Source organism: Mustela putorius, unplaced genomic scaffold (genome assembly GCF_011764305.1).
Source record: "Mustela putorius furo isolate JIRA1106 unplaced genomic scaffold, ASM1176430v1.1 tig00000785_pilon_pilon_pilon, whole genome shotgun sequence".
Classification (NCBI taxonomy): domain Eukaryota; kingdom Metazoa; phylum Chordata; class Mammalia; order Carnivora; family Mustelidae; genus Mustela; species Mustela putorius.
In genome coordinates this window covers 5,123,962-5,151,833 of record NW_025421480.1, presented here as the reverse complement: position 1 = coordinate 5,151,833, position 27,872 = coordinate 5,123,962, and the positions used below count along the sequence as shown (strand labels likewise).

Here is a 27,872-nt window from a genome sequence, read left to right as displayed (position 1 = left end):
GGAGGCGTGGCCTCAACCACCCCCAAATTCTACCCAGGTACCCGCTGCATCATGTATCGCGCCCTTCGGCTTCTCGCGCGCTCGCGTCGCCTAGTGCGGCCTCCGGCCTCAGCCTCCGCTCCCGGCCTCGGAGAGGCGGCCGTCCTCCCGCCGCGGACCCCGACCTCCGCCCGAATGGTGAGCGCGCGCCGTCCGAGCCGCGGCCTCCCGGCGGTGACCTTCAGCCCTCCGCTGGCCGGCCGGGCGGGCGGGAGGCATTCCCGAGGCGTCCCAGCAGAGCGCGGCGTGGGCTGCGTGCCCGCGTTTGGCGTCCGGGCCCCGCCGTGCCGCCGCCGCCCGCAGGGAGCGCTCGGGCAGGGGCGGCGTCGGGCGGCGAGGGTCCTGCGGGGTCGCTCCGGCGTTCCGGGGCGGGCGGGGTCGGGGGGCTCCGTCCGCGCTGGCGACTGTGCGGGGCTGGAGGCGGGGCCGAGGGCCGCTGCCTCCGCGGCCTCCGCGGCCCCTCCGCCGGCTGCGGCCGGTCGCCTCCGCCCGGGGGCTTCTTCCCGCCCCGGCGAGCGGCTTGCGGGCCTCCGGTGGGGCTGAGGGCTCTGGGGGCGGAGAAGATTCCGCCTCTCAGAAGGGGCCCGTTTCGCTTGCTGGGCTGCGGTTCCCCGACCTGGGTGGAGCTGTGCCCTGAAGTCGGTCGGTGCAGACTGGTTAGGAGCCAACGTGGAGCCGAGTCTACTTTTTATTCAGAGATTCCCGAGGAACTTAGCGGCCCAAGCTCAAGTCTTCTGCGCTTTAGAGTGGCGCCCTCCGTGATTAGGGCTGCTTAACGAGCATTTTATTTGATTTGATTTTTAGAAGATTTTGTGTATTTATTTGGCAGAGATCACAAGTAGACAGAGAGGCAGGCGGGGGTCGGGTGGGGAGCCGACTCCCCGCTGAGCAGAGAGCCCGATGCGGGGCTCGATCCCAGGACCCTGAGCTCATGACCTGAGCCAAAGGCAGAGGCTTAACCCGCTGAGCCACCCAGACGCCCCTTACCGGGCATGTTAAATACTTACGCACGCGGGTATTGTTAGGACAAGTTTGGGGAATAAACGGTAGTTTAGGAAGAGTCACAGTTCCGCGCGGTTCACGGAGCGGTGGTGTGAGCTTTGCAGTCTGTGATTGCAGAGCCTGCGCCGCTACCCAGAGCTGGGCATTGGGGCCGCTTGTCTTTGTGCTTGGGTTTCTGCGTGTAGAATGGAAGTAAGAACAGGTACCCGGCAACATTGCTCACGTGCAAGTACTTTGTGTTTGGCAAATAGTGAGTGCACTTAAATGAGTGCCTCCCTGTATTTCAAAAGTCCAAGATATTTTCTGAACTGTAAACTTGAAGATATTAACACGGCATTACTGTGCTTGAAACTACAAAATCGGGGTGCTTTTATGTTCCTGCAACTCCCTGCTCTAATATTAATGCATTTTAGAGCCTTTTAAAAATTTATTTAGTTTTTACTAATTTAGTGTTTGGTAAAAGGGAATCGGAGGCTGGAGAGCTGAATTTGCCCTGCTCTAAATGTTCCAAAGCTAGCACTGCCTTGCTTTTAGTGTTGGAATGATAGCTAAGATCAGATGAAGACAGATTGCCCCCCTAATTCTAAATATATCTTCTGCCCTCTGAGCTCTGCTCCAAAATCTTTGTGTTGATTAAGTTTTTCTTATTGCTGTTGAGGATTTACATAACCCTAACTGCCCTAAGTTACATTTTATCTAAAAGAACACAAATGTTTATCCAATAGGAAGATGACGTATTTATTGAATGCCTGCTATGTGTTGGGCCCTGTGGAAAGGACAGTCACCACAGGCATAGAGTTTAGAGACTAGCAGGGAGATTCAGTAAACAAAGGATGCATGCACAGTTAGTTATGATGTGATAAAAACTGCCCAGAGAAATAGCTCCCTCAGGTGAGAATGTCTCATGGAGAACAGCTACAATGTAGCTTGGGTAGTTACTTGCTGGCGTGATGGGTGGGGAGGCCCTACATCTTGTTAAGTCACTTTTATTTCCTTCATGACCTGCAGAATGACTATGAAGTCTGGAAGCGTAGATAATATCTTCTGTATTGCAGTGTAATATCAATAAAACATTTATTATATTTTTCCAGTGTAGCAGGACTTGGTGGTCATCCTACATTATTTTTTAGAAGGAAGCAGAAGTTTATGAATTTGAGAAATCCCTTTTTAAAATTATGTTCAGTTAGCCACTGTGTGATACCTCATTAGTTTTTGATGTACTGTTCAGTGATTCAATAGTTGCGTTTAACACCCAGTGCCCATCACAACACGTGCCCTCCTTACTACCTACATTTTAAGACCAGACACACTTTTTCAGAAAGAAACCGAAAACCCAAACACAGTGAAGTCAAATAGTGGATTTTTATATCTTTGAATAGTCCTTTTACAGAAAAAATGATTTGGATTTTCTTGAACGCTGAAATATTCTTTTAACCCATTTTAACCTGAGAATCTGAAAGGCATTTCATTTCTTCAGGAGATGCCAGGGTTTAGTTAATGGTTATCGTACACATGAATATACATGAGGACATCTTGAAGGCCCCAAGGCCTATATATATATATATGTATATATATATATGTATATATAAATATGTAAATATGTATATATATATATATATTTAAGATTTTATTTATTTGACACAGAGAGAGAGAGAGATCACAAGTAGGCAGAGAGGCAGACAGAGAGAGAAGGGGAGGCAGGCTCCCTGCTGACTAGAGAGCCTGATGCAGGGCTCGATCCCAGGACCCTGAGACCTTTCAGGTTTAGACTGGCTTTGAGATTCTGAGAACCACTCATTGAATTTGAGAGTTTCCTGGGGTTAGTGTCTATTAACAATAGTCCTTGGTATTTCTAGGGCCTACTGGCAGTCCGACTGCAGGACCATGACCCTTCATGCTTCCCTGGAAGGGAGGAGATTTTAAATGAGCACCAATTTCACAGGCGTCCGTGGCAAGTAGCACTTTTGCCTGCCCCATGCCTGGCTGGTTAAACTCTTTAAACCGTGGTGTTACCCAAAGTGATAAACTGCCTTCTGTTAGAAACTCTGAGTTATGGCATATGAAGGCACGATTTTCAGAAGCACTAGCTTTTTTAGTAACACTGGATTGTATTGCATGAAGTAAAAACATATATTTAAGAGATGCCATTCATCGCTTCATTTTTCATCAAAAGCACTGATCATTTTCTCAGTATTTCAGGGTGAGCATCCTTCCTCTTCTTGCCCATGACACTGGAAAGAGATAATGTACATGATAATTTGGAAAATCTTGAAAACCACATAGGTGCTTTTCAGACCTCAGGTGGACTGATTAGTGGATGGTGAAATCAATGTAGTGGGTAGTTACCAACATTTTTCTTTTATTTTGACAGAATAGAGTGGCATGGAAGAGAAAATATTCCTACTGTTTCATGAAGTTTTTGTTTCAGCCTTGTGTGCGTATATGTATGTGTTGATGTACGTACCAGGTCACCGTATAAAGGCCTTTTCTGTGGGTTACTGTAAAGCACACTTACAGAAATTTGGCTTCTGTAGGTTTCTTAAAAGAAGGTTTGGAGAGATTGTCAAAGTTACCTGGTTCCTTGTTTCTTTCTCTCTCTCTTAGAGCTTCTGTAATAGATGCTGACGCCACGTCTAGCTTCCTGACAGATAGTTTTCTCTCATTCCTGGTGTCTTAAAGTGTTTGACAGCATTGCTTCAGTTTCTGTTTTACAAATTGATGCAATGTATATATTTCCTTGGGTTCAAATAAAGAAATAAGTGTTTGGCTTTTTGCAACAGTTTGTTATTAGCTACCTAAGCTGCTGCAAACAATGTTTATTGTTGCAAATTTGGGATGTTGATTTTTTATAATGAGGACAATAAGCATGTTTTTTGATGTTTTTGCTGGGATTGTGATTTCAGCCACAATTGACCTCTGCACATTTTAATGGTCACTGTCAAGATCCTAGAATTTGATTGAGGTTGCTATTTCTTAATTTGGAATTTTAAAAATTGTTCAGGTTTAAGCTGAAGAACACAGCAAAATATATTCATCTAGATCTTTTCAAATAACTTTGAATGGATCTGAGTTTTACCGTAGAAACCAGTTACTTAGGAGACAAACATATTGCTGTTTCATGATGCAAATTTAATAATTTTGAACACAGAAAGCAGTGATGTAAATCTAAGGAGTTGAACCTGATTCCTCACGTGACTGATGGAAACTGACCTCCCCTTTGGAGCTGATTTCTTATTGCTGTCACATAACGAGATGACAAGAGGAAGAAAACCTAGCTCATGTGTCCAGGGTCACTGCTGTCATTGCTGGTATTATTGGGCCAAAGTCTACTTCAACATATGTGGATGTTTCCTGAGGCTATCTAAAACTTAGTTCATAACGGAAAATATTTTTGTGTATTTGAAATGAAGAACCCCATGTTCTTTTCGTCTACAGGGAAGGGAGCCAAGTGGGTGTATAGTGGTGTCAGTGTAACCAAGCCCTACTAGAGAAAAAAATCTAACTACTCATCTTTTACATCCTCTTATTGTCCAGAGTTGGGGTACAACTCTGGGGGTTGATTGGGACCAATCTGAAGTTACTCCCTCCACTTCTTGGTTTTTGGAAGTAGTAACAAAAAAGTAGTAATCCAAACAGCTCTCGGGTTTTGACAGTCCAAGGTTGGGGGGTTTCAGGCCCTTCCTCTTGCTAACTGGGTGATCTCCCAAGATTATTTCATCTCTCCAAGCCCCAGTATTTCCTCTAAGATGGAGATGGTAATAGTAAAATCTCCTAGAGTGGTTGTAAAAGTCAAATAACATGATACTTGGAAAGAATTTGCTACATTAGCCCAGTAATTACGCTGAGGTGTGATTATTTTTATTAGCTACTGCTTCTTACTGGCTTAGGCCAGTCTTCTGTAGACTTTTAGACATAGGAAAAAAATGTACCTCATTGATAATATTACTGTATTTCTACCTAGATACAATCATACTTTTCTCTTTTTGCAATCCAGAAGGCTTTATAACATAACAAACAGTTTTGTAAACCTGTCTAGTCCCAAAGGGTAACTACAGATTAATTTTTTTTTTCCCCCCAGAGGACTATTTACTAAAGCAGAATTACTTGGCTAGGGATTTTTTAATCTTTTTTTAAAAAGATTATTTATTTATTTATTTGACAGAGAGATCACCAGTAGGCAGAGAGGCAGGCAGAGAGAGAGGAGGAAGCAGGCTCCCCGCTGAGCACAGAGCCCGATGCGGGGCTCGATCCCAGGGTGCTGAGATCATGACCTGACCCGAAGGCAGAGGCTTAACCCACTGAGCCACCCAGGCGCCCCAGATTTTTAAATCTTTTGAATCATCTGACCATGTTTATTTCATAGTTAATGCACATAAAAACTCAGAGTATCTTTCTGAAGTCTCCTTGATTTAAATTGTGACAGGTAAATTCCAACTATTTAGTGTTTTACAATAAATCTTTTTTATAGTATTCTAAAATATTTGTTGAGCAGTTGTTAACTTTTTTATCAGCAAAAGTTGAAGTACTTGGTAGAATCCTAGGGTCTCCATAAAAGGGACTTTGGATCATGGGTTCTTATTCAGGGTGGTGTTTGGCTTCAAGATATAAACTCCCTAAAATCATACGTAAGAGTTTTCATATATGTATTTATGTTCATTTTTCTAGAGAAGGGATCCATAGCTTTCCTCATATCCTCAGAGGGCTCACTTGCTCTGGAAAGGTTAAGAACTGACCTAGCCATCCTCCCTTATCGCTACATTTAATTTATAGATGAGAAAAACTGACTTACTAAGGGTGACACAGCGACTGCGTGGGGGGCTGTTTGACTGCAAAGCCACTGTGCTGTGGCTCGTAGTATTTGTAGATCATGGTAAAGCTCTGCTTAAATATCTAATATTTACAAATTTTAAAGTATCATTCTTAGACCATTTTCTAAAGTTCCCAGTGAAGTAGAGATTAACCCAAGTGCACTGAATTGGCTGAAGTTTAACCAATAAGAGGTATACTCCTGGATTGGAAAAGATTACTAGAGATACTTCAGAGGCTTTCCTTTATCTTCTGAATAGGTGTGTTTGTCTGTCTTTAACATCTGCATTATTTGCAAATAATACCTGATAAGGGGTTAAATCCAAAATAGATGAAGAACTTGACCCCCCAAAAACCCAAATAATCTGATTGAAAAATGGGCTGACGACCTGATGTACAGATGGCGAACAGAGGCGTGAAAGGATGCACAACATCACTGATTGTCAAGGATCTCCACCTCAGAGCCACAGTTACATATCACCGTCCACCTGTCGGAATGACCAGAACCAAAAAGCTAAGAAAGAACAGGTGTCGGTGAGGATCAGAGAAAAACCGAACCCTCATGTGCTGTTGGTGGGAATGCAAATTGGTTCAGCCACTGTGGAGAACAGTGGGAGAACAGCCCCTCAAAAAATTAGAGATCCCATATGATTCAGTAATTCCACTACTGGATGGTTACTCAAAGAAAGCAAAAACAAATTTAACAAGATAGATCCACCCTTGTGTTTATGGCAGCATTATTTACAATAGCCAAATTATGGAAGCAGCCCAAGTGTCCACGGAGAGATGAATGGATAAAGAGGGTGTGGTGTGGTGTATACACACTATACACACACACACACACACAGAGAGGAATATTACTCAGCCATAGAAAAGATGAGGTTTGTTTTTTTGCCATTTGCAACAGCATGTATAGACCTAGAGGGGTATTATGCTAGGTGAAATAAGAGAAAGATGAATACCGTATGATTTCATTTATATGTGGAATTTAAAAATCAAAACAAATGAGTAAACAAACACAAGGCAGAAGCAGACCCATAAATATAGAGAAAAAACTGATGGTTGCCAGAGGGAAGAGGACGGGAGGATGGGTAGAATGGCTGAAGGGGAGTGGGAGGTACAGGCTCGTTAAGGAATGAGGTCAGTCTTGGGGTAGAAGGTACAGCATAAGGAAAAGAGTGGATTGTGTGCTGATTACGTTGTGTGGTGACAGGTGATAGCTACACCCTACACCGTGGCAAGCACTGTAGGACCTAGAGTTCGGTCTCAGTGTTTTACACCTGAAACTAGTGTACTGTTGTGCGTGTCACCTATACTCAAAAAAAAAAGTGTGACAAATTTGTCAGGAAAAGAACCGGAGAGCAGAAGGAGAATCCAGTGGGGTTTTTTATCTTTTGAGTAGGTATTTAGGTTTCTTGCCCCTTACAAGCTGATAGGATATTATTACTTTGATACTGTTTCTTTTCAAGCTCTAACGGTGTCTTAATTTTTCTCTTTAGGCGAGTCAAAATTCCTTTAGGATAGAGTTTGACACCTTTGGTGAACTCAAGGTCCCAAATGATAAGTATTATGGCGCCCAGACGGTGAGATCCACAATGAACTTTAAGATTGGAGGTGCGACAGAACGCATGCCAGTAAGTGGTTTTATGGAAGTAATGGCTTTATTCAAACAAGTCACTTTATTTTACAAATAAATATCTTACTGAATTAAAATAAAAACTTATTACAGAATTGGCTTTGTGAGTCTCTTTATTTTTGCTGGTTTTTTTTTCAGATTTTTATTAGAATTTTAGTTTGAACATTTTTCGTTTTAATACTTAGTTTTTTAAGCTGATTTAAGACAGATTTTTAAGAGACTGATTGAAAAGGAAACAGATTTTTCTTTAATATTATACTTTCTGTCTATCTTGGTTTTTGTTTCCAGAAAAGTGTACACAAATACATAAAACTATTCTTCCTCACCCTGTCTATACATAAGTACACGCGCAGTGCCAGGTGAATGACCGAAGGATTAGGAAACTTTTCTACCGTATTTCAATAAGTGTAAGATGACCTCAGAAGATGCACCGGTAAGATGCACTCAGTAGCACTAGGAAGAAGGGCTGTCAGAGTCGGGCCCTGTCATTGGCTGTATGGTGATGCATCCTGGCTTCAGAGATGTCAGAAGTGGAAAGAACTGACTGACTGGCTTCCGTACGCTACTGGGGCCCGGCCGTGGTGTGAACCCTGGTCAGCGCCAGGCTGTGGCCTAGGCTCGGAGCCTGCAAGTGGCCAGGCTTTGGTCGGGGAGCCTTGGAATACTGTCTTCCGAATACACTTTTTACCCTATAGTCATCTTAACTTCCATATTTTAGCCCATTGCTAAGCCTTTAAGACTGAACTTTCACAGGCTTATACATTTCTACAATAGAAAAGAAAATCTTTTTGTCACTGCCTCCACCAGTCAGCCTAGTGGTTGGGCAAACTAGGGTCAGATGACGTGGTGAGGTGACAGAGGGTAGCAGGTGATCTGAAGTGTCCTCGAGTTCAGCTCCTGGGACTGTGGAGGTCAGTGCAGGGCACTAGTGGTGGGAATAAGCAGGGCTCCTGCTCCTGCTCCTGCTTCTGGCGGCAGAGGTGGGATTCAGGAGTGTGTGGTTGCTGCCGCTGCTCCAGAAATGGGGCAGCTGTTTCTGTTAGGCGCCTGTAAAAGATGGGCACGTGGGGTATCTGTTTTTTTTTGTCACATTTTGCTTCACCTCGATTAATATCCTGAACTTTTTAAAATACAAAGCAGACTCTGATGGGCCCTGATCTGAGCAGTATGTGTAAACCTGGCCCCTTGTACCTGAGGTCCAAAGGAAAGCAAAACCAAAAACGATTATGAACTTCTAATGTGAGTAAATTAAGAATAATGAGACCCTTCTTTTTCTCCCCAGTGACATTTTACCATTTTATTGTGATCGTAGTCCGTGAAGCTGCTGTGACGCTTTTTTCATTTTCTGAGTCCGCAGACACCAGGGTCAGTCCCCACGTTCGGATGGCCAGAGCGGGGAGGCCTCTCGGTTACGACCTGGCAGTGGTTTAAGCCACCACTGCAGTGTCCTCCTGTAGAAATTTAAATTCCCATCCGTGTCATGTTTACAGTGTTTAAGTTTTTTTTTCTTTTTTTTTAAAGATTTTATTTATTTATTTGTCAGAGAGAGATAGAGAGCAAGAGTGAGCACAGGCAGACAGAGTGGCAGGCAGAGGCAGAGGGAGAAGCAGGCTCCCCGCGGAGCAAGGAGCCCGATGTGGGACTCGATCCCAGGACGCTGGCATCATGACCTGAGCCGAAGGCAGCTGCTTAACCAACTGAGCCACCCAGGTGTCCCAGTTTTTAAGTTTCTAATGCTATGTGCCATTTGTTTCTATCTCATTTGGGTAAAACACTCAAAATGGTTTGATTCTGGTTTCTTAGAATTCAAAACACGGATGTTCTCTTATTTCTTTTTCCGTTTGACCTTCAGCTTGTCCTCACTTCAGCCTGGTTTTAACATGTCCTCTTCCCTTTCTTCAGTGCCCCCCTGATTCTGGGTGAGGACCGTAGCTTCTCCTGTACAGTCCCCACCCTTCATTCCTCCCTTGCACATTTCCCCCTTCAGACCTCTTGTGGGAGCCAGACTATAATCTGCATTATTAATTGTGGCCATAATACATACTTCCTGTCTCACAAAAACCAGATTCCACTTCCTTGGTGAGTCAGCAAAAGTCGCTGACTTTCATCCCTTTAAATTTGGTGAGGTGATCCAGAGCAGGAAGTGAAGAGATCCGCAAACCGAAAGGGTTTGAGATAGGGTGAGATGATGCATCCGAAGCTGTAAGCCCTAAGTCCGGATGTAGTACCCTGGGCTTAAAGAAATATTCTGAGGGACATTCCAGTGACTTAAGGAATGTCAAAGCCTCATTGACAAACCAGAAGAACTTGCTTTTTGGCTTTGGGATGAAGTGATACCCATTTAGTAATGGTTATTTAGAACTTATTGGCAGTTAAATATTATTTTTACTTTTATTGTTTTTAATGAGGAGAGGGAAAAATTATAATATGGCATGAGATCCAGTGAGGAAAAATGGTACTTGCTGGTGAAATGACTGAGTGCCATTAGTGTTTATATATATGAAATAAACACATGTCTGTTTTAATCTCTCATAAAAAAGTAGTGCATTGTGTGTTTCGGGGGGGGTGCGGTCAGACACACACATGTATTAAAGAGTCAACCTATTTGCTTTTGTTTGGTTCCCTAAACAGATACGTGATGAATCTTGGTTCATTACATACCTCTCTGTAATCTTAGTGTTACTGTAACATTACTTACTTTAGTGTTTTATGTAGGTTTTCACTTGCATAAAAGAATAATCTTAAATTTATATTCTTAATGAAACCTGCAATTTTGAGATATTTTTCTGATTAATTTTAGATCCCAGTTATTAAAGCCTTTGGCATTTTGAAGCGAGCCGCTGCTGAAGTAAACCAGGATTATGGTCTTGATTCCAAGATTGCCGAGGCCATCATGAAGGCAGCAGATGAGGTAGGAGGTGACAAGTGTGCTGTTTACTCAGTGGCATCAGACCCGCATCTCTGCTAGATGATGTCAGGCTCTGGCAGGGAAAAGGGGTGCTGAATTCCCGAGTTAATGAGTTTCAAGGTAGGGTGACAGCAGCTTGTTTGGATATTAGTGGATATTAGTGTGGTGCTTAAAATATTGTGGCAAAAGTTTTGGGATGATGCTGTACCTTTTTAAAAAAGTTTTTTTTTTTTTTTTAAATTTTAAAGACTTTATTTTAGAGAGAGAGAGTTGGGGAGGGGAAGAAGGAGAGAGAATCTCAAGTTGATTCCTCACTGAGTCCCATGCAGGGCTCGATCTTACAACCTTGAGATCATGATCTGAGCTGAATCTGAGAGTCAGACACTTAACCAACTGTGCCACTCAAGCACCCCATACCTTTTATTTTTTATTCTCTTCACAGTTTGAAGAAAACCTGAAGAGACATGGTTAAACTTATACTACATTTTATTTTATTAAGTATAAATGGTTCCTTTTAAAACTAGTCAGTTACTTGATATGTATGGAGAATGTAATTTTATTAATCTACTTATGTAATCTTAAGGAAGTAGTCAGAGATAATGGTTAAAAACGTATATTTACAATGTTTTTCATTGTAGTACTATTTACGGTAATACCAAATTAGACTGTACCTGACCATAACAGATGCTTACATAAACTATATAATAGAACCATAGAAAATTACTTTCTTAGGAATGTCCTATGATAGGGGCGCCTGGGTGGCTCAGTCGGTTAAGCGGCTGCCTTCTGCTCAGGTCATGATCCCAGCATCCTGGGATTAAGCCCTGCATCCAGCTCCCTGCTCAGCAGAGAGCCTGCTTCTCCCTCTCCCTCTGCCAGCTGCTCTGCTTACTTGTGCTCTCTCTCTGTCAAATAAATAAATAAAATATTAAAAAAAAAAAAAAAGAATGTCCTATGATGGAGCCCACCATATAGGAAGTATGGGTCGGGGAGGTAGCAAAATGTATGTATTTTATGATCCCATTTGTGTTTGGAAAATATGAACAGAGAACATGTGTTCTCCATTGTGCATGTTTGCATACCCATTGCTTGGGACAAGCCTAAAGGGAGAAGCCAAAATGCCAAGAGTTATCATTTCTGAGGGGCAGCGCTGTCGTAACTACATTTTTCTCACTTCTCAAAATGTTCCACACTGAACGTCTATTACATAACTAGGAAAAAAAGTTGTATTTTAAAAGGGACCAATTGTTAAAGGTAATAATTTTCTAAGGTGTGTACTGTTTTTTTTTTAAGCTAAAGTCATTCTAGAAGACGTCTAGAAAATGAAGTTCAGCACCTACTCTCTAAGAAAGCTTTATAATTCAAAAACTAACACATAAAATTATATGACAGAAACAGACAAATCTGGGCTGTGCTTGTCTCTACTCTTGGCAGTTGCTACATGTCGGACGTCTGTGCAGTGAAGTAGCTGTCAGCAAACTCACTTTCAAGTGACTCGTTCATTATCATGCTGAGTCCAGCTGTGACTTCTATAGGACATTCCCACTGAGCACCACAGGAAACGTGTCTAAGGTGTGCCAGCCTTAACGGGTGGCCCTGTCTGGTTATTATTAGAGGAGGCCATTGGAGATATAGAAGAAAGATGGCTTTGATTCAGTCTTCACCTGCAATCCGTGCAATTGTATCTTTCAGAGTAGATAACCTTTCACTTTGTAGAGCAGCAGTGGTTGGAGCATGGGCTGCTGCAGAAGCCTGGAGTCGCTGGACAAGCACGAGCTGTGCGGCACCATCCGTAAATCAGTTAGCGTATGAGAAAAGTGAGCATCTTTAGAACGGCACTTGATAGGCGACTCCTTAATCATAGCTGATCACAATAGCTAAATGGATAGCGAATACTTCTTATTTTTAAAAATCCATTTTTTAAACCTTTTGTCCTGCAGGTAGCCGAAGGTAAATTAAATGATCATTTTCCTCTTGTGGTGTGGCAGACGGGATCTGGAACCCAGACAAATATGAATGTAAATGAAGTCATTAGCAATAGAGCAATTGAAATGCTAGGAGGTGAACTTGGTAGCAAGAAACCCGTACATCCCAATGATCACGTTAATAAAAGCCAGGTCAGTATATGATCTTTTCTTTGTTATAAATTGAAAAGAATGCCTGAAATTATGACTGTAAAACAAGAATTAGCTTTTTGACAAGGAAGGTTCATTTGGTTTACATTCTTTAGTGGAAAGGACTGATAGTTTTTTGTTTGTTTGTGTGTTTGGCATTTTCTTTTGATTTTATTTTAACAACTCACAATTTAAAGGGCTTATTTCAACAGAGGTCTGAGTAGTAAAAATAAAATATTTTAAAGCTACTTTTCAAAATTCAGGTTCAATCCAGATGAAGAAAGTCCATATACCACATTTTTTTTTCTTTGAAGTATATATTTTTCCATTTTATTTCTTTTCAGTGTTCCAGAATTCTTGTTATGTTCTTATTTCTTTTAGAAATCCTAGGTCTATGTCTTAAACTTCATAAAAATCCCTATTGGGGAACCTGAATTTAGTATATAAGTCTATTTATATTGTTTTGTTTTTTAAAAATGCTTTATTTTTTATTTTTTTTTTATTTTTAATTTTTTTTTAATTTTTTTTTTTATTTGTTTATTTGACAGACAGAGATCACAAGTAGACAGAGAGGCAGGCAGAGAGAGAGAGAGAGGGAAGCAGGCTCCCTGCTGAGCAGAGAGCCCGATGCGGGACTCTATCCCAGGACTCTGGGATCATGACCTGAGCCGAAGGCAGCGGCTTAACCCACTGAGCCACCCAGGCGCCCCAAAAATGCTTTATTTTTAAATCATTTTAGAATTATAAAAGAATTACAAAGGTACTTCACACATAGTTCCTGTATAGCCTTCTCCCAGCTTCCCTTAAGCATTTTTCTTCACCCTGGTACGTTTATTCCACTGTGAAATTAACATTGGTATACAGCACCCTCAACTAGATAGACTTTCCTAGGATGGCCCTAGTCTTCTGCCAACATCTTTTTTCTTCCAAGATAAAATCCACATTACATGTTGCACTTAGTTGCTGTGTTCCCTTAGTCTCCTCCAGTCTCTGACTCTCGTCTTTTGTCACCTTGACACTTTGGAAAGTAGCGGTCACGTATTTTGTGGAATCCCTCGGTTTGGATCTGTTTGATGCTTTCTCATGATCAGGTGGAGACTCTGGATTTTGGGAAAACTGTTCAGAAGGGAAGGGCTCCTCTTACTGCGTCACGGCTGGGGTACATGATAGCACCAGGACTTGGGACTGGTGATGTGAACTTCAACCCTTGTTTAGGCCATTGGGCTTCTCCACCTTCTGTTTTCTGTTAGAAGTGAGCCACGCAGGCCTGCTTCTGCTCGGGCACTGCCCTTCAACTTCACTTTGTGAGGGGAGGCATATCAAGGAATTTTTGGTCATGTACTAAAATCAACACCGAATTAATAAGTAGTTATGGTGCTGGACAAATACCCTCTTTCTCCTTAAACTTGTCCACAAAGCTTATCGTTCACTAGTGGATCTGGCCTATAGCAGTTACGACTGTGATGTCTTAGTGGTGACGCTAAGGTTTTATACTCCCCTCATTCCTTGTGCTCTATTAATTGGAACTTTTCCGTAAAGAAGATTTGTCCTCTTCTCTCTACCTCCGCACTTATGTATCTGTTTATGTATATCAACATGGATTTGTGCATTTTTATTTTACTCTTAGGGCTCTAATCTGATACTGTTATTACTTATGTTGTTGCTCAGATTGTTCTAGCTCTGGGAGTCCTCTCCGTCGGCTCCTGTGTCCTTTGTATCCCTATCCTTCCCCCTGCTCCTTTTTTCTTTCTTTAAAGCAGTTCTCTACTCTCTTCTACCAGATGCTCCAGGCCCATCATGCTGTCGCTTCCCTGCCCCAGGGCCCCGCCAGTGCCCATTTTGCCAGGGAACTCTTGGAGGATCTCACTGGAAAATATTCAGAAATTAGGATCTGGTGCTAGGTGTAATTTAATTTATTTTAAAGTATTAATGGGGAAGCTTTTTCATACAAGGTTACCGTATGAAGGATCTTTCAAACTTATTACTTGTGTTTAAATATATAAATTTCTCTTTTATGTATACTGTAAGTCTGAAATCCAAGTGAGAGTAATCGCGTGTGTACGAGTCAGGGGCGCTGTGTGGCAAGTGAGATCGGTGTACACCGTGAATGTTCCTTGTACCATTCATTCTGCTCTTGGAAATGGTTTGATATTTTCCACAGTAAAAACCTATAAAAATAACACTTTTTTTTTTTTAAAGTAGCATAATAATTTAAAAGTATAGGGTTTCCAGTTGAAAACAGAGTGTGGAGTATGGACTTCCTGGTTCGGTCCCAGTTCTGCCAGTTCCTAACTGTTTTGGAAAATCACACCATTTCTTTGAGAGCTTGAGTTTCCTCTTTTTTAAAGTGATGAACTACCTCACAAGAATTTTGCTCAAGTTTAATAAAAGACTATCGGTAACTGCAAGATATCCTTACATGTACTTGTTAATTGTCCTTCCTGTTTGCTACCATTTACTAGCAGTTATCCTAATAGCATGGAAGAGGAGGTGGCATATATGATACAGTCCTGCGCTTATTAAGCCCGACTGCTGCTCTCGAACCTTAAGTGAGCTGTGTCTTGCTGCAAGTCAGTGTCATTAAGCACTAAAGACATGAGTTTCGTGTAATCATTTAGAGATGTTTTTAATGGAGACATTCACGTGTGTTTTTTGTTGCTTCTGATGTAACATTTTACCATTTTTGTAAATTTTCCAACAGAGCTCAAATGACACATTTCCCACAGCAATGCACATTGCCGCCGCCATAGAGGTCCACAACGTGCTCCTGCCAGGACTCCAGAAGCTACACGATGCTCTCCATGCCAAATCTAAAGAGTTTGCCCAGATCATCAAAATTGGGCGTACTCACACGCAGGATGCTGTTCCTCTCACCCTCGGGCAGGTAGATGAGCGCGGCTGTTGATTCGGTTTGGGGATTGGTACAGATGGCCAGCATATTACCCTCTAAATCGTACTTGTTTAAAAGGCCAAGTTCGGGGTGCCTGGGTGGCTCAGTCGTTAAACGTCTGCCTTTGGCTCAGGTCATGATCCTGGGGTCCTGGGATCGAGTCCTGCATCGGGCTCTCTGCTCAGCAGAGAGTCTGCTTCTCCCCCTCCCATCCCCACCCCCCCCTGTTTGTCTTCCTCTCACTGTCTCTCTCTCTCTCTGTCAAATCAGTGAGTAAACTCTTTAAAAAATAAAATAAAACAAAAAATAAAAGGCCAGGTTGTAACAGTTCAGTGGCAGAGACTTTTCTGCATTAAGCCGTCAGTAGTTTTCCTGACAGATTCTCAGGGGAAGAGCACAGCGTGAGGACAGTGAGCCAGTCTCTCGGCAGTCGGCTCGGGTTGAGAGCTTAGTTGTGCTACGTACACACCGTGGGACCCTGGGAAAATTAGTGAGCTTTTCTGCTCCTCAGTTTTTTGAGCTTTAAAATGAGGAAAATAACATCTGTACCCTAGCCCAGTTGTGAGGTTCTCTTTGGTTCGCGTGAAGGGTGTAGAAGCATGCCGACACGTAGTAATAAGGACATACTGGCGTTAGCGGTCACCGCCGCCTTCAGCGTCCCAGGACCATCATCCTGTCTCCCTTTGTCTCTTACTGTACAGAGTAGGCTCTATAAAAATTACTTTTAAATTGATTAAGCAAGGCCTGTCTACCTGTAAGATTGTTTTGGGCCATATGGGGAAGGGGTATTACTCTCTTCCCCCAAATACCAGAAAGTGTTTTTGTGTTTCTTGATCAGTGCCTCAGAGCATGTCTAGTAGCACGCACCACGAAGGACACGAAGGGAATCAGGCGATGTTTTTTTTTTGTTTTTGTTTTTTGCTTGTTTGTTTGTTTTTTAGGATTTTATTTATTTACTTGACAGACAGAGATCACAAGTAGGCAGAAAGGCAGGCAGAGAGGGGGGGAGGCAGGCTCCCCGGCTGAGCAGAGAGCTCAATGTGAGGCTCGATCCCAGGACCCCAGGATCATGACCTGAGCCGAAGGCAGAGACTTTAACCCACTGAGCCACCCAGGCGCCCCCAGGCAATGGTTTTTGATGGTAAAACTCTCCCGTGGTTCGGGAACGGTGAGTTGCCCAGATGCGGTATCAGGTGACGGCGAGGGGAGCAGGGCTGCTTACTTGAAAAGGCTCATTTGTAGTTTTGTTCACGTGAGCACCGCAGGAAGCTTGATTGCTTAGCTTAATTTCAACACGGAAGGGACGAGGAAAACAGAATGATTCATGGGAGTACGGGTGCCGCGAGAGAAGGGGCTCCCGCCTTCTGTTGTCCCTGAAGCCTCTTCTTGCAGCGCGTCTTAGTGCCTGGCATGGTTTCTGCACAGCAGGGGCCCTCGGGTTTCTAACGTTTTCCTTGTCGTGTGTGTCACATGGTGGAAAACCACGGAGCTAATGTCTCTTGGGGCCATGACAGCCGCCTGGGTAAAATCATCATTCTCCCTGTTACGTCAGCAACAGTTTTCTGGTGGACTTCACCTTACCGGAGCACCTACACTTGCTTTGATTGCAATTGCCTTTGGAGTTTATGCAGGTTTTCCCCAATAAAAAGAAACTTCATCAGTGCACCCAGCTGGTTATGTATTAGTGACGTTAGGTTGGATGGATCTGGTCTACCTGAAAGGGGTTACAGCTTCTAAAATGTTTTCTTTAAAACAGTAAGATATCCTCATACTAATCAGAACTGTTCATGGTTTTTCCATGTTTTTAAGCAGGGAAAAGAGCTTTAGTGTAACCATATAGTCTAGCTTGCTTGGTTGAGTTCTGGCTTATGCCTTTTGTCCCTGCATAATTCTTTCTTTATTTTTTTTTTTCTAAAGATTTTATTTATTTATTTGACAGAGAGAAATGACAAGTAGGCAGAGAGGCAGGCAGAGAGAGAGGGAGAAGCCGAATCCCTGCTGAGCAGGAGCCTGATGGTGGGGCTGGATCCCAGGACCCTGATATCATGACCTGAGCCAAAGGCAGAGGCTTTAACCCACTGAGCCACCCAGGTGCCCCACCCCGCATAATTCTTAAAATTGTTTCAGCATAATTCTTAAAAGGGGCCCTGTCCTGTTCAGACAATACATTCTGTGGCTACCTTTTGTAGAATGTCTTTCTGGGAACCCTGTGACAGTAATAGCAGAATTAACTTGCATCCGGAAGCTCTAGTCTTACTGTGGCCTGTTACCTGCTTGTGCTGTTCAGTGGGCCGTTCAGCCTCCTGTTCTCTGTTAGGTTTTTAAGCTGAAATTGTGTGGAGAAAATGTCTGTTTGCACTTGTCTGGAGAGACAATTCAGGGTTTTTTGGGTTTTTTTTTCTTTCTTGACATTGTCTGGGATACAACAACAAGAAAAAAATCACCTGCAAACAGACTAATAATTTAATGTACTAAAGTAATTCTTTCTTAAAGCTTGTTTCCTGGGTGCCTGGGTGGCTCAGTTGGTTAAATGTCTGCCCTCAGCTCGGCCATGATCTCAGGGTGCTGAGATCAAGTCCCATGTAGGGCTGGCTCCCTGCTCCGTGGGGAGTCTGCTTGTCCCTCTGCGCCTCCCCTCTGCTCCTGCTCATTCTCTCCCTATCTCTTGCTCTCTCTTTTGCAGAAATAAATAAAATCTTTAAAAAATAAAGCTTATTTCCTGTGTTGTTTTTCTTTGCTTTCTGTTAAAAGAAGACAGTTAACCAGGCTGCATGTTCCCCTCTGTGGTGTCATCCCACCTTATAGGTTTATAAATCCTCATTCTTCCTTGTACTTTGATCATCGTATGAATTAAAATGGTACACATGGCACTTGGTAGCTCATAACTTATAAGAACATATTTAAAAGAACTTCTGTTCAACACAGTCAGAGTCACTTGTAAGCTGTTAAGAAATCACATGTTCTCTCCTTAATTTCCTTCTTTTTCCAGGAATTCAGTGGTTATGTTCAACAAGTGAAATACGCGATGGCGAGAATAAAAGCCGCCATGCCAAGGGTCTACGAGCTTGCGGCTGGAGGCACTGCCGTGGGCACCGGCTTGAATACTAGAATCGGCTTTGCAGAGAAGGTGGCGGCCAAAGTGGCCGCGCTCACAGGTCAGCGGGAATATGAACTCCGACTCCTCTTCGTTACACTGGTCTATATTTTCTAGGTGTTTCTGCTTTGAATTCTTGTGACTTTAAAGCTAAAAAATAATATTTTCCCATCAAACATGTTTTATGTCTGTTTCAGAAGTAACAGTATTCATCCTTCTGCCTTTCATGGTTCCCATCTATGATTCATACGGTGTGCAATTAAATCTGTCAGTGCTGGCTTGTTTACTGTCATCGTGATGCTCAGTCATTTTCCCTTTAAAGCTGCTTCAAATACCCTTTTCAAAGCAGGCAAAATCAGCAGATGGTTGACACACAGTGCTTTCAATGGTAGATATGTTGAGATACTGACAGGCTTAGTTTCTTTTTTCCCTGTATCATACTGGGACATTTCTCTGAGTTAATGACCTTTTTGAATCTTGTTTTTCCTTTAGTAGAGAGAGTGCTGTGTTCTCGATAATAACTATTATTACAGCCGAGTTGTCATCTCCAGAAAACTCTTCTGAAGAGATAGATGCTACTGGCTGAAAGGGCAGACATAATTAGATGGTCTCTAGTGGAGATTGGTTTTTCAGTCAAGTTTTAATTGAGAAGAACTGTATTATAGGAATTAGAATATGTGATCTTTAAAATTTGAACACAGGCGACAGTGGAAATTCTAACTCCTTTTGGCCCCCTGCCATCTCAGGGGGTCTGCAGGGTCCCGGCTAAAGGAGGCACTAGGACAGCCTAAGATGGGAAACAATTGTACTAGTAAAAGAGTGTGGAATAAAGTGAACTTTAGCCCCTTTTCCTCCTTACTCAGAAGTAGTAGGCATCATACACATGTTCGCAGGAGAATAGTGTTTTTCTTTCAGTGCATTTCTTTTATTGTCCTTGTTTCTTTATCTTTTAAACACGCTAGTATCTCCAGATTCTTCCTGCTTGTTCAAGACTTAAACCTAGACAAAGCTTGAATCAGAAGATAATCATTTTTTCTTGAAGTAAAATTTTTCTTCTGTGTTTGCTTTTCGTGTCCTAGAACTTTCTGTTTAACTCACAGATATTAGAAAAAAAAAAAACACAACATTTAATTCTACCTGTTAACTCATAGATATATATTTTTTTTCTTCAGGCTTGCCTTTTGTCACTGCTCCAAATAAATTTGAAGCTCTGGCCGCCCATGATGCTTTGGTTGAACTTAGTGGAGCCATGAACACGAGCGCCTGCAGTCTGATGAAGATCGCCAACGATATTCGCTTTCTGGGTTCTGGTCCCCGCTCAGGTCTGGGAGAGCTGATCTTGCCTGAAAATGAACCAGGAAGCAGTATCATGCCAGGTAATGACCTAGCTGGTAAATCTGAGCACTGCAGCTGGGCAAGAACCCGGGCAGCCTCATAAACAGAGCGCGTCTCCGTGTGTTGAGCATGAGTTTGATTCCAAACACGGATAGGGACGTGTGTTGCACACTCGTTTCAGAATGTGTGCGGGCCCCCCGTGATCCGAGTTGGGAACACCACCCAGCAATACAGGAAGAGAGAATGAGTTAGCACGTGCATTTTGGTTCCCCACATGAATGTGTAAGTTCCATCTTTTATAATCCAAAGCCAGAAGAACCCTGAAACGAGCTGTTAAAGTGATCAGCATGGGTTGAATAGAGACAAATTCTTCCAACTGCCTGTTAGTTCATTTTTTGCTTTGGGTTTTGGCCTGTCAGGTAAGGGAAGTGACACAGGCACTAGCGAGTCATTTACAGACTCCTATGACAGTCACTGAGTCCCTTGGGGACATGTGGGTAGCCTTGTTAGATGAATGTAGTGGGTGAACAGTGATGATGGAGTGACACTAATGAGTTGACTTCAGACGGGAGGCTGAGGGGTTCTGCCCCTTCACTGCTTCACTGGTGACCAAGGGTGAAGGCACGGGGTACAAGTGGCTCACGTCAGCGGATAAGGAAACAGCAGCACACCGGGTGACAGGATCAAGATTCATCTCTGTAGGTTCAACTAAAATTGACAAGGTGACTTTTAATAGTGAGAAAGACCTGACTATAGGTTCTTTGAAATCGGTGCACGTGTATAGAACGAGAAGAGATGAGGTTTTAGCATAGTTTACGTTGGAAAATGATGTAAGTTTAGTTGCCGGCAAATTCGAAGTGATTGCCTAGAAAAGAGAAGCCCAGATTCACAGATAAGGAAGTAACCTTTCCGTCGTGTCGCCTTGTACTGGTCGGAGGCATCTGCGGTGTCTGGTTTAGACTTGAGCTCATCAGAGGGGTGCTCCCAGGGTGATGGGGCTCTGGAGACTTAGGATGAGTAGGAGAATTTCTGCTTCATGTCCGCTTTGAGAAGTCTCCCGAAAGTCAGCCCGGTGCTTATTTTATGAGTGTTCCCGTTGCGGCCGGCGTCTCTGTGGTTACCCCTCCTGTGCTGTAATTGCTGGCTCTCCCCCCGGCCTCCAGGTTCTGCAGGCCAGGGGCTGCGTCACTCCCCACGGGGTGTTCAGTGCCTAGCTCCAGCGTTCTGCAGTGAACGAAAGCTGTGGAAACGGGGAGGGCCGCGTCCCTGTGTGGGTGTGGGTGTGGGTACTCATTACTCAGGAGCCCCTGAGCCAGTGGGTCACGGTTTGGGGCCACCCATCCCTCTCTCTTGATTGGTTTCATTGTATCAGCCCTGATGACGGGGGACTTGCTTTATTTAATGAAGTTAGATTTCCTCCTTTTCTTGATCAGTTGACATGATACATAATCTTAACTGGCACTCGACACCATGAGCACGTTTGACGTGGACTCTTTCCTTGGTGGCTCTTTTGAAGGCAAGGTGAACCCTACCCAGTGTGAGGCGCTGACCATGGTTGCTGCCCAGGTCATGGGGAATCACGTCGCTGTCACGGTCGGAGGCAGCAATGGACATTTTGAGTTGAATGTTTTCAAGCCCATGATGGTAAGTTTGAGGTTCAGTTTTTAACGTTTTTTGACTAAAGGCTAATTGTCTTGTGTTTTCTTGCATAAAGTTTTCTAGGTTTTCACGTTAGGTACTGAGATGATGTAAGTAGCAATTGGAAGTCAAGCATTTGTTAGTATTAGAAGATTCAGCCTGGATATTTGATTAGGTGACTTTTAGCTCAAGTGATTTGATGGTTTGCCTTATTTAATAAGAAAAAGTCTGGAAATAGGGTGTGGGTTTCTTCCTTGTCCCTTACCCAGTGGGGGAGATGCCAGCGGCTAGAAATAAGTCAGGTCTCCTTGAGCTGTCCCTCAACCCTGTCTCAAACTCCGGTGTCTTAGAAGGATAACCCACATTCGCTTTAAGGCAAATTCACTGCTCCCGGTTCCTGCCCCCGACTGGTCCTCGAATTATTCTTCTGGTCATTTGAAACTCACGTAGGCCTGTAGACTTGGTGACATCTGACCTTGGCCTTGAAACACTTCTCCTTGGCTTCCTCAGCACCCTCCTCCGATGTTCTTCCCTGTCCTTCTCTGGCTTTCCTTCATCGGTTTTCCCTTTTCCACATACCTGGAAAACATTTGTGCGTCTAAAATCTGTTCTTTATCTTCCTCTTCATGAAGATGCAGCAGGGTGCGTCATCTTTAGCTTTCGTCCGCTTTCCTCAGCTTCAGAACCGCCATCCTTTGGAGTGCTTTATTTGTGTAAAGTGTTGTATATAAAATACACTGGAAGCTTATTACCAGTTTGCATCTGGTGTAAAGTCTGGTTTTAATTTGAGAAAGACAGGCAAATGACAAATATTAAGAATATTTATTCAATGCATTTTTCAAATCTATATTGGGCACCATATTGGGTACTAGTGATAGAACAATAAGCAAGACATATTTTTTTGCCCTCGTGAAATGTACAATCTAATGAAAAATACAAGCCCAGCCAAAGCAGAACTCAGACATCTAAGCCTTTGCTTGCATGGCAGATTCCAAACAGGAAATACCGGCTATCTGGCAATATAGATGTGCAACAAATGTCTTGCTAATCTTTTTGTTTAAAAAAAAAATCTATTTTTTGTCTTTTATAGAAAATCCATCAAGGTAATCAACATTTGCCTTATACATTTTTTTAAGATTTTATTTCTTTGAGATAGAGAGCGAGCATGAGTAGGGGATCGAGTAGGCGGAGAGGGAGAAGCAGGCTCTCTGCTGATCAGGGAACCCAATGTGGGGCTCGATCCCAGGACTCTGGGATCATGACCTGATCCAAAGGCAGACACTTAACTGACTGAGCTACCCAGGCGCCCCAGCATTTGCCTCATATTAAAATCATTAGTGCCAAATCAAACTTTGAAGTTCTGAGCCTTCTGCTGGAGTCCATTTTTGGGACTGTACTTTTCAGACCCTGAGTTTTTAGACCCAAAAGAGAGTAGGATGCAGATATATCTTTATATGTGTTGGAAATGTTACAAAAAAGGGAAAAAAGCCTCTAAAGCGAACTAACTGATTTCATGGTTTTTTTTAAATTTTTTTTTTATAAACATATATTTTTATCCCCGGGGTACAGGTCTGTGAATCGCCAGGTTTACACACTTCACAGCACTCACCAAAGCACATACCCTCCCCAATGTCCATAACCCCACCCCCCTTCTCCCAACCCCCCTCCCCGCAGCAACCCTCAGTTTGTTTTGTGAGATTAAGAGTCACTTATGGTTTGTCTCCCTCCCAATCCCATCTTGTTTCATTGATTCTTCTTCTATCCACTTAAGCCCCCATGTTGCATCACCACTTCCTCATATCAGGGAGATCATATGATAGTTGTCTTTCTCCGCTTGACTTATTTCGCTAAGCATGATACGCTCTAGTTCCATCCATGTTGTCACAAATGGCAAGATTTCATTTCTTTTGATGGCTGCATAGTATTCCATTGTGTATATATACCACATCTTCTTGATCCATTCATCTGTTGATGAACATCTAGGTTCTTTCCATAGTTTGGCTATTGTGGACATTGCTGCTATAAACATTCGGGTGCACATGCCCCTTTGGATCACTACGTTTGTATCTTTAGGGTAAATACCGAGTAGTGCAATTGCTGGGTCATAGGGCAGTTCTATTTTCAACATTTTGAGGAATCTCCATGCTGTTTTCCAGAGTGGTTGCACCAGCTTGCATTCCCACCAACAGTGTAGGAGGGTTCCCCTTTCTCCGCATCCTCGCCAGCATCTGTCATTTCCTGACTTGTTGATTTTAGCCATTCTGACTGGTGTGAGGTGATATCTCATTGTGGTTTTGATTTGTATTTCCCTGATGCCGAGTGATATGGAGCACTGTGTCTGTTGGCCATCTGGATGTCGTCTTTGCAGAAATGTCTGTTCATGTCCTCTGCCCATTTTAAATACTGTGTGAAAGTTTATTTTAAAGGGTCTGGGGAATATTTGTTTTGTTAAGCATTAATAACATGATGGCCATTAAGACCTGGGAAGCCCTCTCTGCACTGACTGCCTCAGACAGGCTGAACTTTCTAACCTCTGCATCTTTGCTTCTCTTCTAGAAGATTCTTTATCCATCTCTGGTTATCTAAGTCCATTCCATCAAATAGGACTTCACCGATTCCTGCAACTGAATTTTCTCTTCATGCTAACATATTATACCACTCAGTGTTCTTTCACACTACAGGTCTTGGGTTCCAGTTGTTTGTGTTTATGGCTTTTACGTCTTTGAGATTTCCGTGTCCTCAAAGCTTCATAATTTCTTTCACATTTATTTCTGGGGGATGGTGCTTTACACACCACAGGAGTGCTCCATGTTTATCAAATTACATACTCATTTAGGAACCAGCGCATAATATATATTATTGGACACAAAAGTTAGGCTCATTAAACCCCTCTTTCTCTCTCTCCCTCTCCACTTCACCTTTCCTGTCCCAGATCAAAAACGTGTTACACTCAGCCCGGCTGCTGGGGGACGCGGCTGTTTCCTTCACTGAAAACTGCGTCGTGGGAATCCAGGCCAACACAGAGAGGATCAACAAGCTGATGAATGAATCTCTGATGTTGGTGACAGCTCTTAATCCTCATATAGGTAAGGTTTGGGAATTATGCCATTTTCGACTACAAAATGGCATAAAATATTTTAGCATAAAAGCTAAAATATTTTTAAGAGATTGTTGGATCAAGGTGGACAGCAAATTCCTTTCGGGCATTGTTTATTAAAATCTCACAAAATATTTGCAACTGGGTTGAAAGACACTGTTATATATTAATATGCTGTCAGTGAAGCTTCGTTTCATTTGAAATGTGGTAGCTCAGCAGTTCAAAATTAACACAGATCTCAGTGGTATTGAGAGGCTGAATGTTCTGCACATTCTACCTGGGCAAGCGCTCCTCACCGGGTAGCGTCACTAGATGGCACTGGCTGGTTAGCAGTGTGGGATGAGCTCATTTTTCTGCCGTCTCTAGCTGCTCTACTACACTTCGGGTTTGTTCTTTGATTCAGTTCAGATGGAGGGAGTCACCAATAAGAACAGAAGCGGAGGAGGAGGAGGAGGAGGACTCATTGCTGATAGGGAAGGGAGGAAAATGTGAATACTATATTTAAAACCACGAGTCTTACATTGCAAGCCTTTTCCAGAACTATAAATATTTTATTGTGTAAATTCAAACATACCTGCTTAGACTGGGGACTGACCAGAGTGGTCCTTACCAAACACACAGTTTCAGCCCGTAGGTTTGGAGGCGCTCGCTGCATTGTTATGGTGCCTTGAAAGCCTTTTCCCACCTTCTTACTGATGAGCTGATTCTTCGATTTTCTATTTTATACTAAGTTATGATACAGTCATTGGCACGATATGGTTGCTGTTTAAAATACTCTTCTATAATGCCGAACTTTCAAGGCAGATTTTCTACTATTGGCTTTACATCAAGCTGTAATTTCTGTTTTATAAAGTTAGAGCTCATTTGACTGTTTCAAATATTTATAGGATATATATCTGTATATATCATATATGTATGTAGCTGTGACATGCAGTATAGCCTGTTCTGGGGTGTAGAATTGAGATTGGTAATATTTTGATCCTTTAAAAACTATTGTACTTTCACATTCAATCAGAGAGCTACACAGGGGAACCCAAAGGCTTATGTGAGAAACATTCTCTCACATTTGACTTCAAACACTTAAGTTACAAGTGCTCCTAATGCCAAGTGATTGATTGGTCTTTCTTGGAATCAGATTTCTGTGAGCCAAAGGCCATACGAGGATAAATGGGCAAGCTGCACCTTGCTGCTGCAGCCTGAACCTTGTAGCTGCTTGTCCTGGGTTCTCTGTGCACTCGTGGACCACGCTGGCTGGGGATGGGGATTTGTGGAACCCGAAGAGTAGAGCTGAACGGTTAGCGTTAAGACTTAGACTCTAACGTCCTCAGTATAAGGCCACACAATACCTAATGGTGACCCTGACCATCTGATGAAAATTCTTTCTCAAAGTTACTCTGATCAGTAAATGCCCTTTTCAACAAGCTTAGCCTCGCTTGTGACAACAACACCTCAAGTGACGTGTTGACGATCGTGTTGCCTCAAGGCTTTTGTCCCTTTGACCATAGTCCTCTGATCTGGGGGTATTTGGGTTTTTTTTTCCTCCTTTGTCGGTTTCATTTTGTTTGTTTGTTTTTTTCTTTAAGATTTTATTTATTTGAGAGAGAGATCAAGCAGAGGGGAGGGGCAGAGGGAGATGGAAAAAAGCAGGGGATCCTGACCTGAACCAAACACACACACTGAGCGAGCTAGACAGTCTTTTATGTTCTTTCTTGTTTTTGCCTTCTGACCTTTTTTTAGTTGTGTTAAGACAACTTTCAAAGCTGTCCCTGCCTTTGTTAATTCCAGAAGCAAATATCTTAGGCAAACAGATATGTTTGGTGATGGTGTTTGGTATGAGAATAGATTTCTGCTAAAATTTGCCACTGTATCCTTGGGATGTTGGGATGAGGCCAAAGTACCGGCAAGTGTATTGGAAGCACCTGGCAGGTGCGTCCCTCCCCAGCCCCACCCCTTCCCCCCTCAGAGCCAGTGCCCACAGCTCCTACACGGGACTGCTATCTGCTGGGGGCACTGCGACACCTAGCTGGTTATGCTTTTGTAGAATCTTTGCTTCCAGTTAAACATGTTTCTGGAAAAAACACGTATGTCTACTACTTAGAAGTATGTTTTCATGTCTTGATGCTATATTGTGTTTTTGTTCTTCCCCCTGTGAAGATAGTTGTTCTCAGTGTAGTATTGAGATGGGCTAATATGTTTTTGATCCTTTAAAAATTATTGTACATTAGCATTTAGCCAGAGAGCTACACAGGGGAACCCAAAGACGATTAAATTGGCCAACTGCCCGTAGAAACAAATCTGTTATAGAAAATGAGGTATGTTTAAGCCTATCTCACTTATGAAAAGTAAAGGGTTTAGGCTGCATCAGAAGTCACAGGTCTGAGGATAATCACTGTTAAATTTTTTTTTTTTAAGATTTTATTTATTTAGCATAAACTGGGGCAGAGGCAGAAGGGGAGATAGACTTTTTTTTTTTTAAGATTTTATTTATTTGACAGACAGAGATCACAAGTAGTCAGAGAGGCAGACAGAGAGAGAGGAGGAAGCAGGCTCCCCGCTGAGCAGAGAGCCCGATGTGGGGCTTGATCCCAGGACCCTGAGACCATGACCTGAGCCGAAGGCAGAGGCTTTAACCCACTGAGCCACCCAGGCGCCCCGAGAGAGAGAATCTTAAGCAGACTCCATGCTGAATGTAGAGCCATCAAGGGGCTCGATCTCATGACTGAGATCATGACCTAAGCTGAAATCAAGATTTGGAGACTTAACCGACTGAGTCATCCAGGTGCCCCTGTTAAATTTTTTTTTTTAAGGTTTTATTTATTTATTTAACAGACAGAGATCACAAGTAGGCAGAGAGGCAGGCAGAGTAGAGAAGAGGAAGCAGGCTCCCTGCTGAGCAGAGAGAGCCTGATGAGGGGCTCGATCCCAGGACCCTGGGATCATGACCTGAGCCGAAGGCAAAGGCTTTAACCCACTGAGCCACCCAGGCGCCCCTCTGTTAAATATTTTTTAAGATTAAACATGTTACTTGAGATCAGTAGCCTCAGTTGAGTAAATGATTACCTTTTGCTTTAGAAAACCAGATTTCAGTATGAATTCCTACATTGCCTTTTTTATTTTTTTCTTCAGGATATGACAAGGCGGCAAAGATTGCGAAGACGGCGCACAAAAACGGATCCACCTTAAAGGCGACTGCTATTGAACTTGGCTTTCTCACCGCAGAGCAGTTTGATGAGTGGGTGAAACCTAAGGACATGCTGGGTCCAAAGTGATTTAATAAATTTATAATAAAAGTAATTATGTTCAGTAAAAGAAA

At 42.9% G+C, this 27,872-nt stretch overlaps 1 protein-coding gene across 1 annotated transcript; it reads left to right on the top strand.

The window, feature by feature from the left end:
* Positions 1-27,872, top strand: FH (fumarate hydratase). The gene is made up of 10 exons (XM_045084653.1): positions 1-177; positions 7,347-7,481; positions 10,284-10,394; positions 12,332-12,508; positions 15,207-15,389; positions 18,385-18,550; positions 19,662-19,865; positions 21,341-21,468; positions 24,395-24,548; positions 27,686-27,872. Exons 1-10 carry the CDS (start codon positions 52-54, stop codon positions 27,826-27,828), a joined length of 1,527 nt encoding a protein of 508 aa, XP_044940588.1. The 5' UTR covers positions 1-51; the 3' UTR covers positions 27,829-27,872.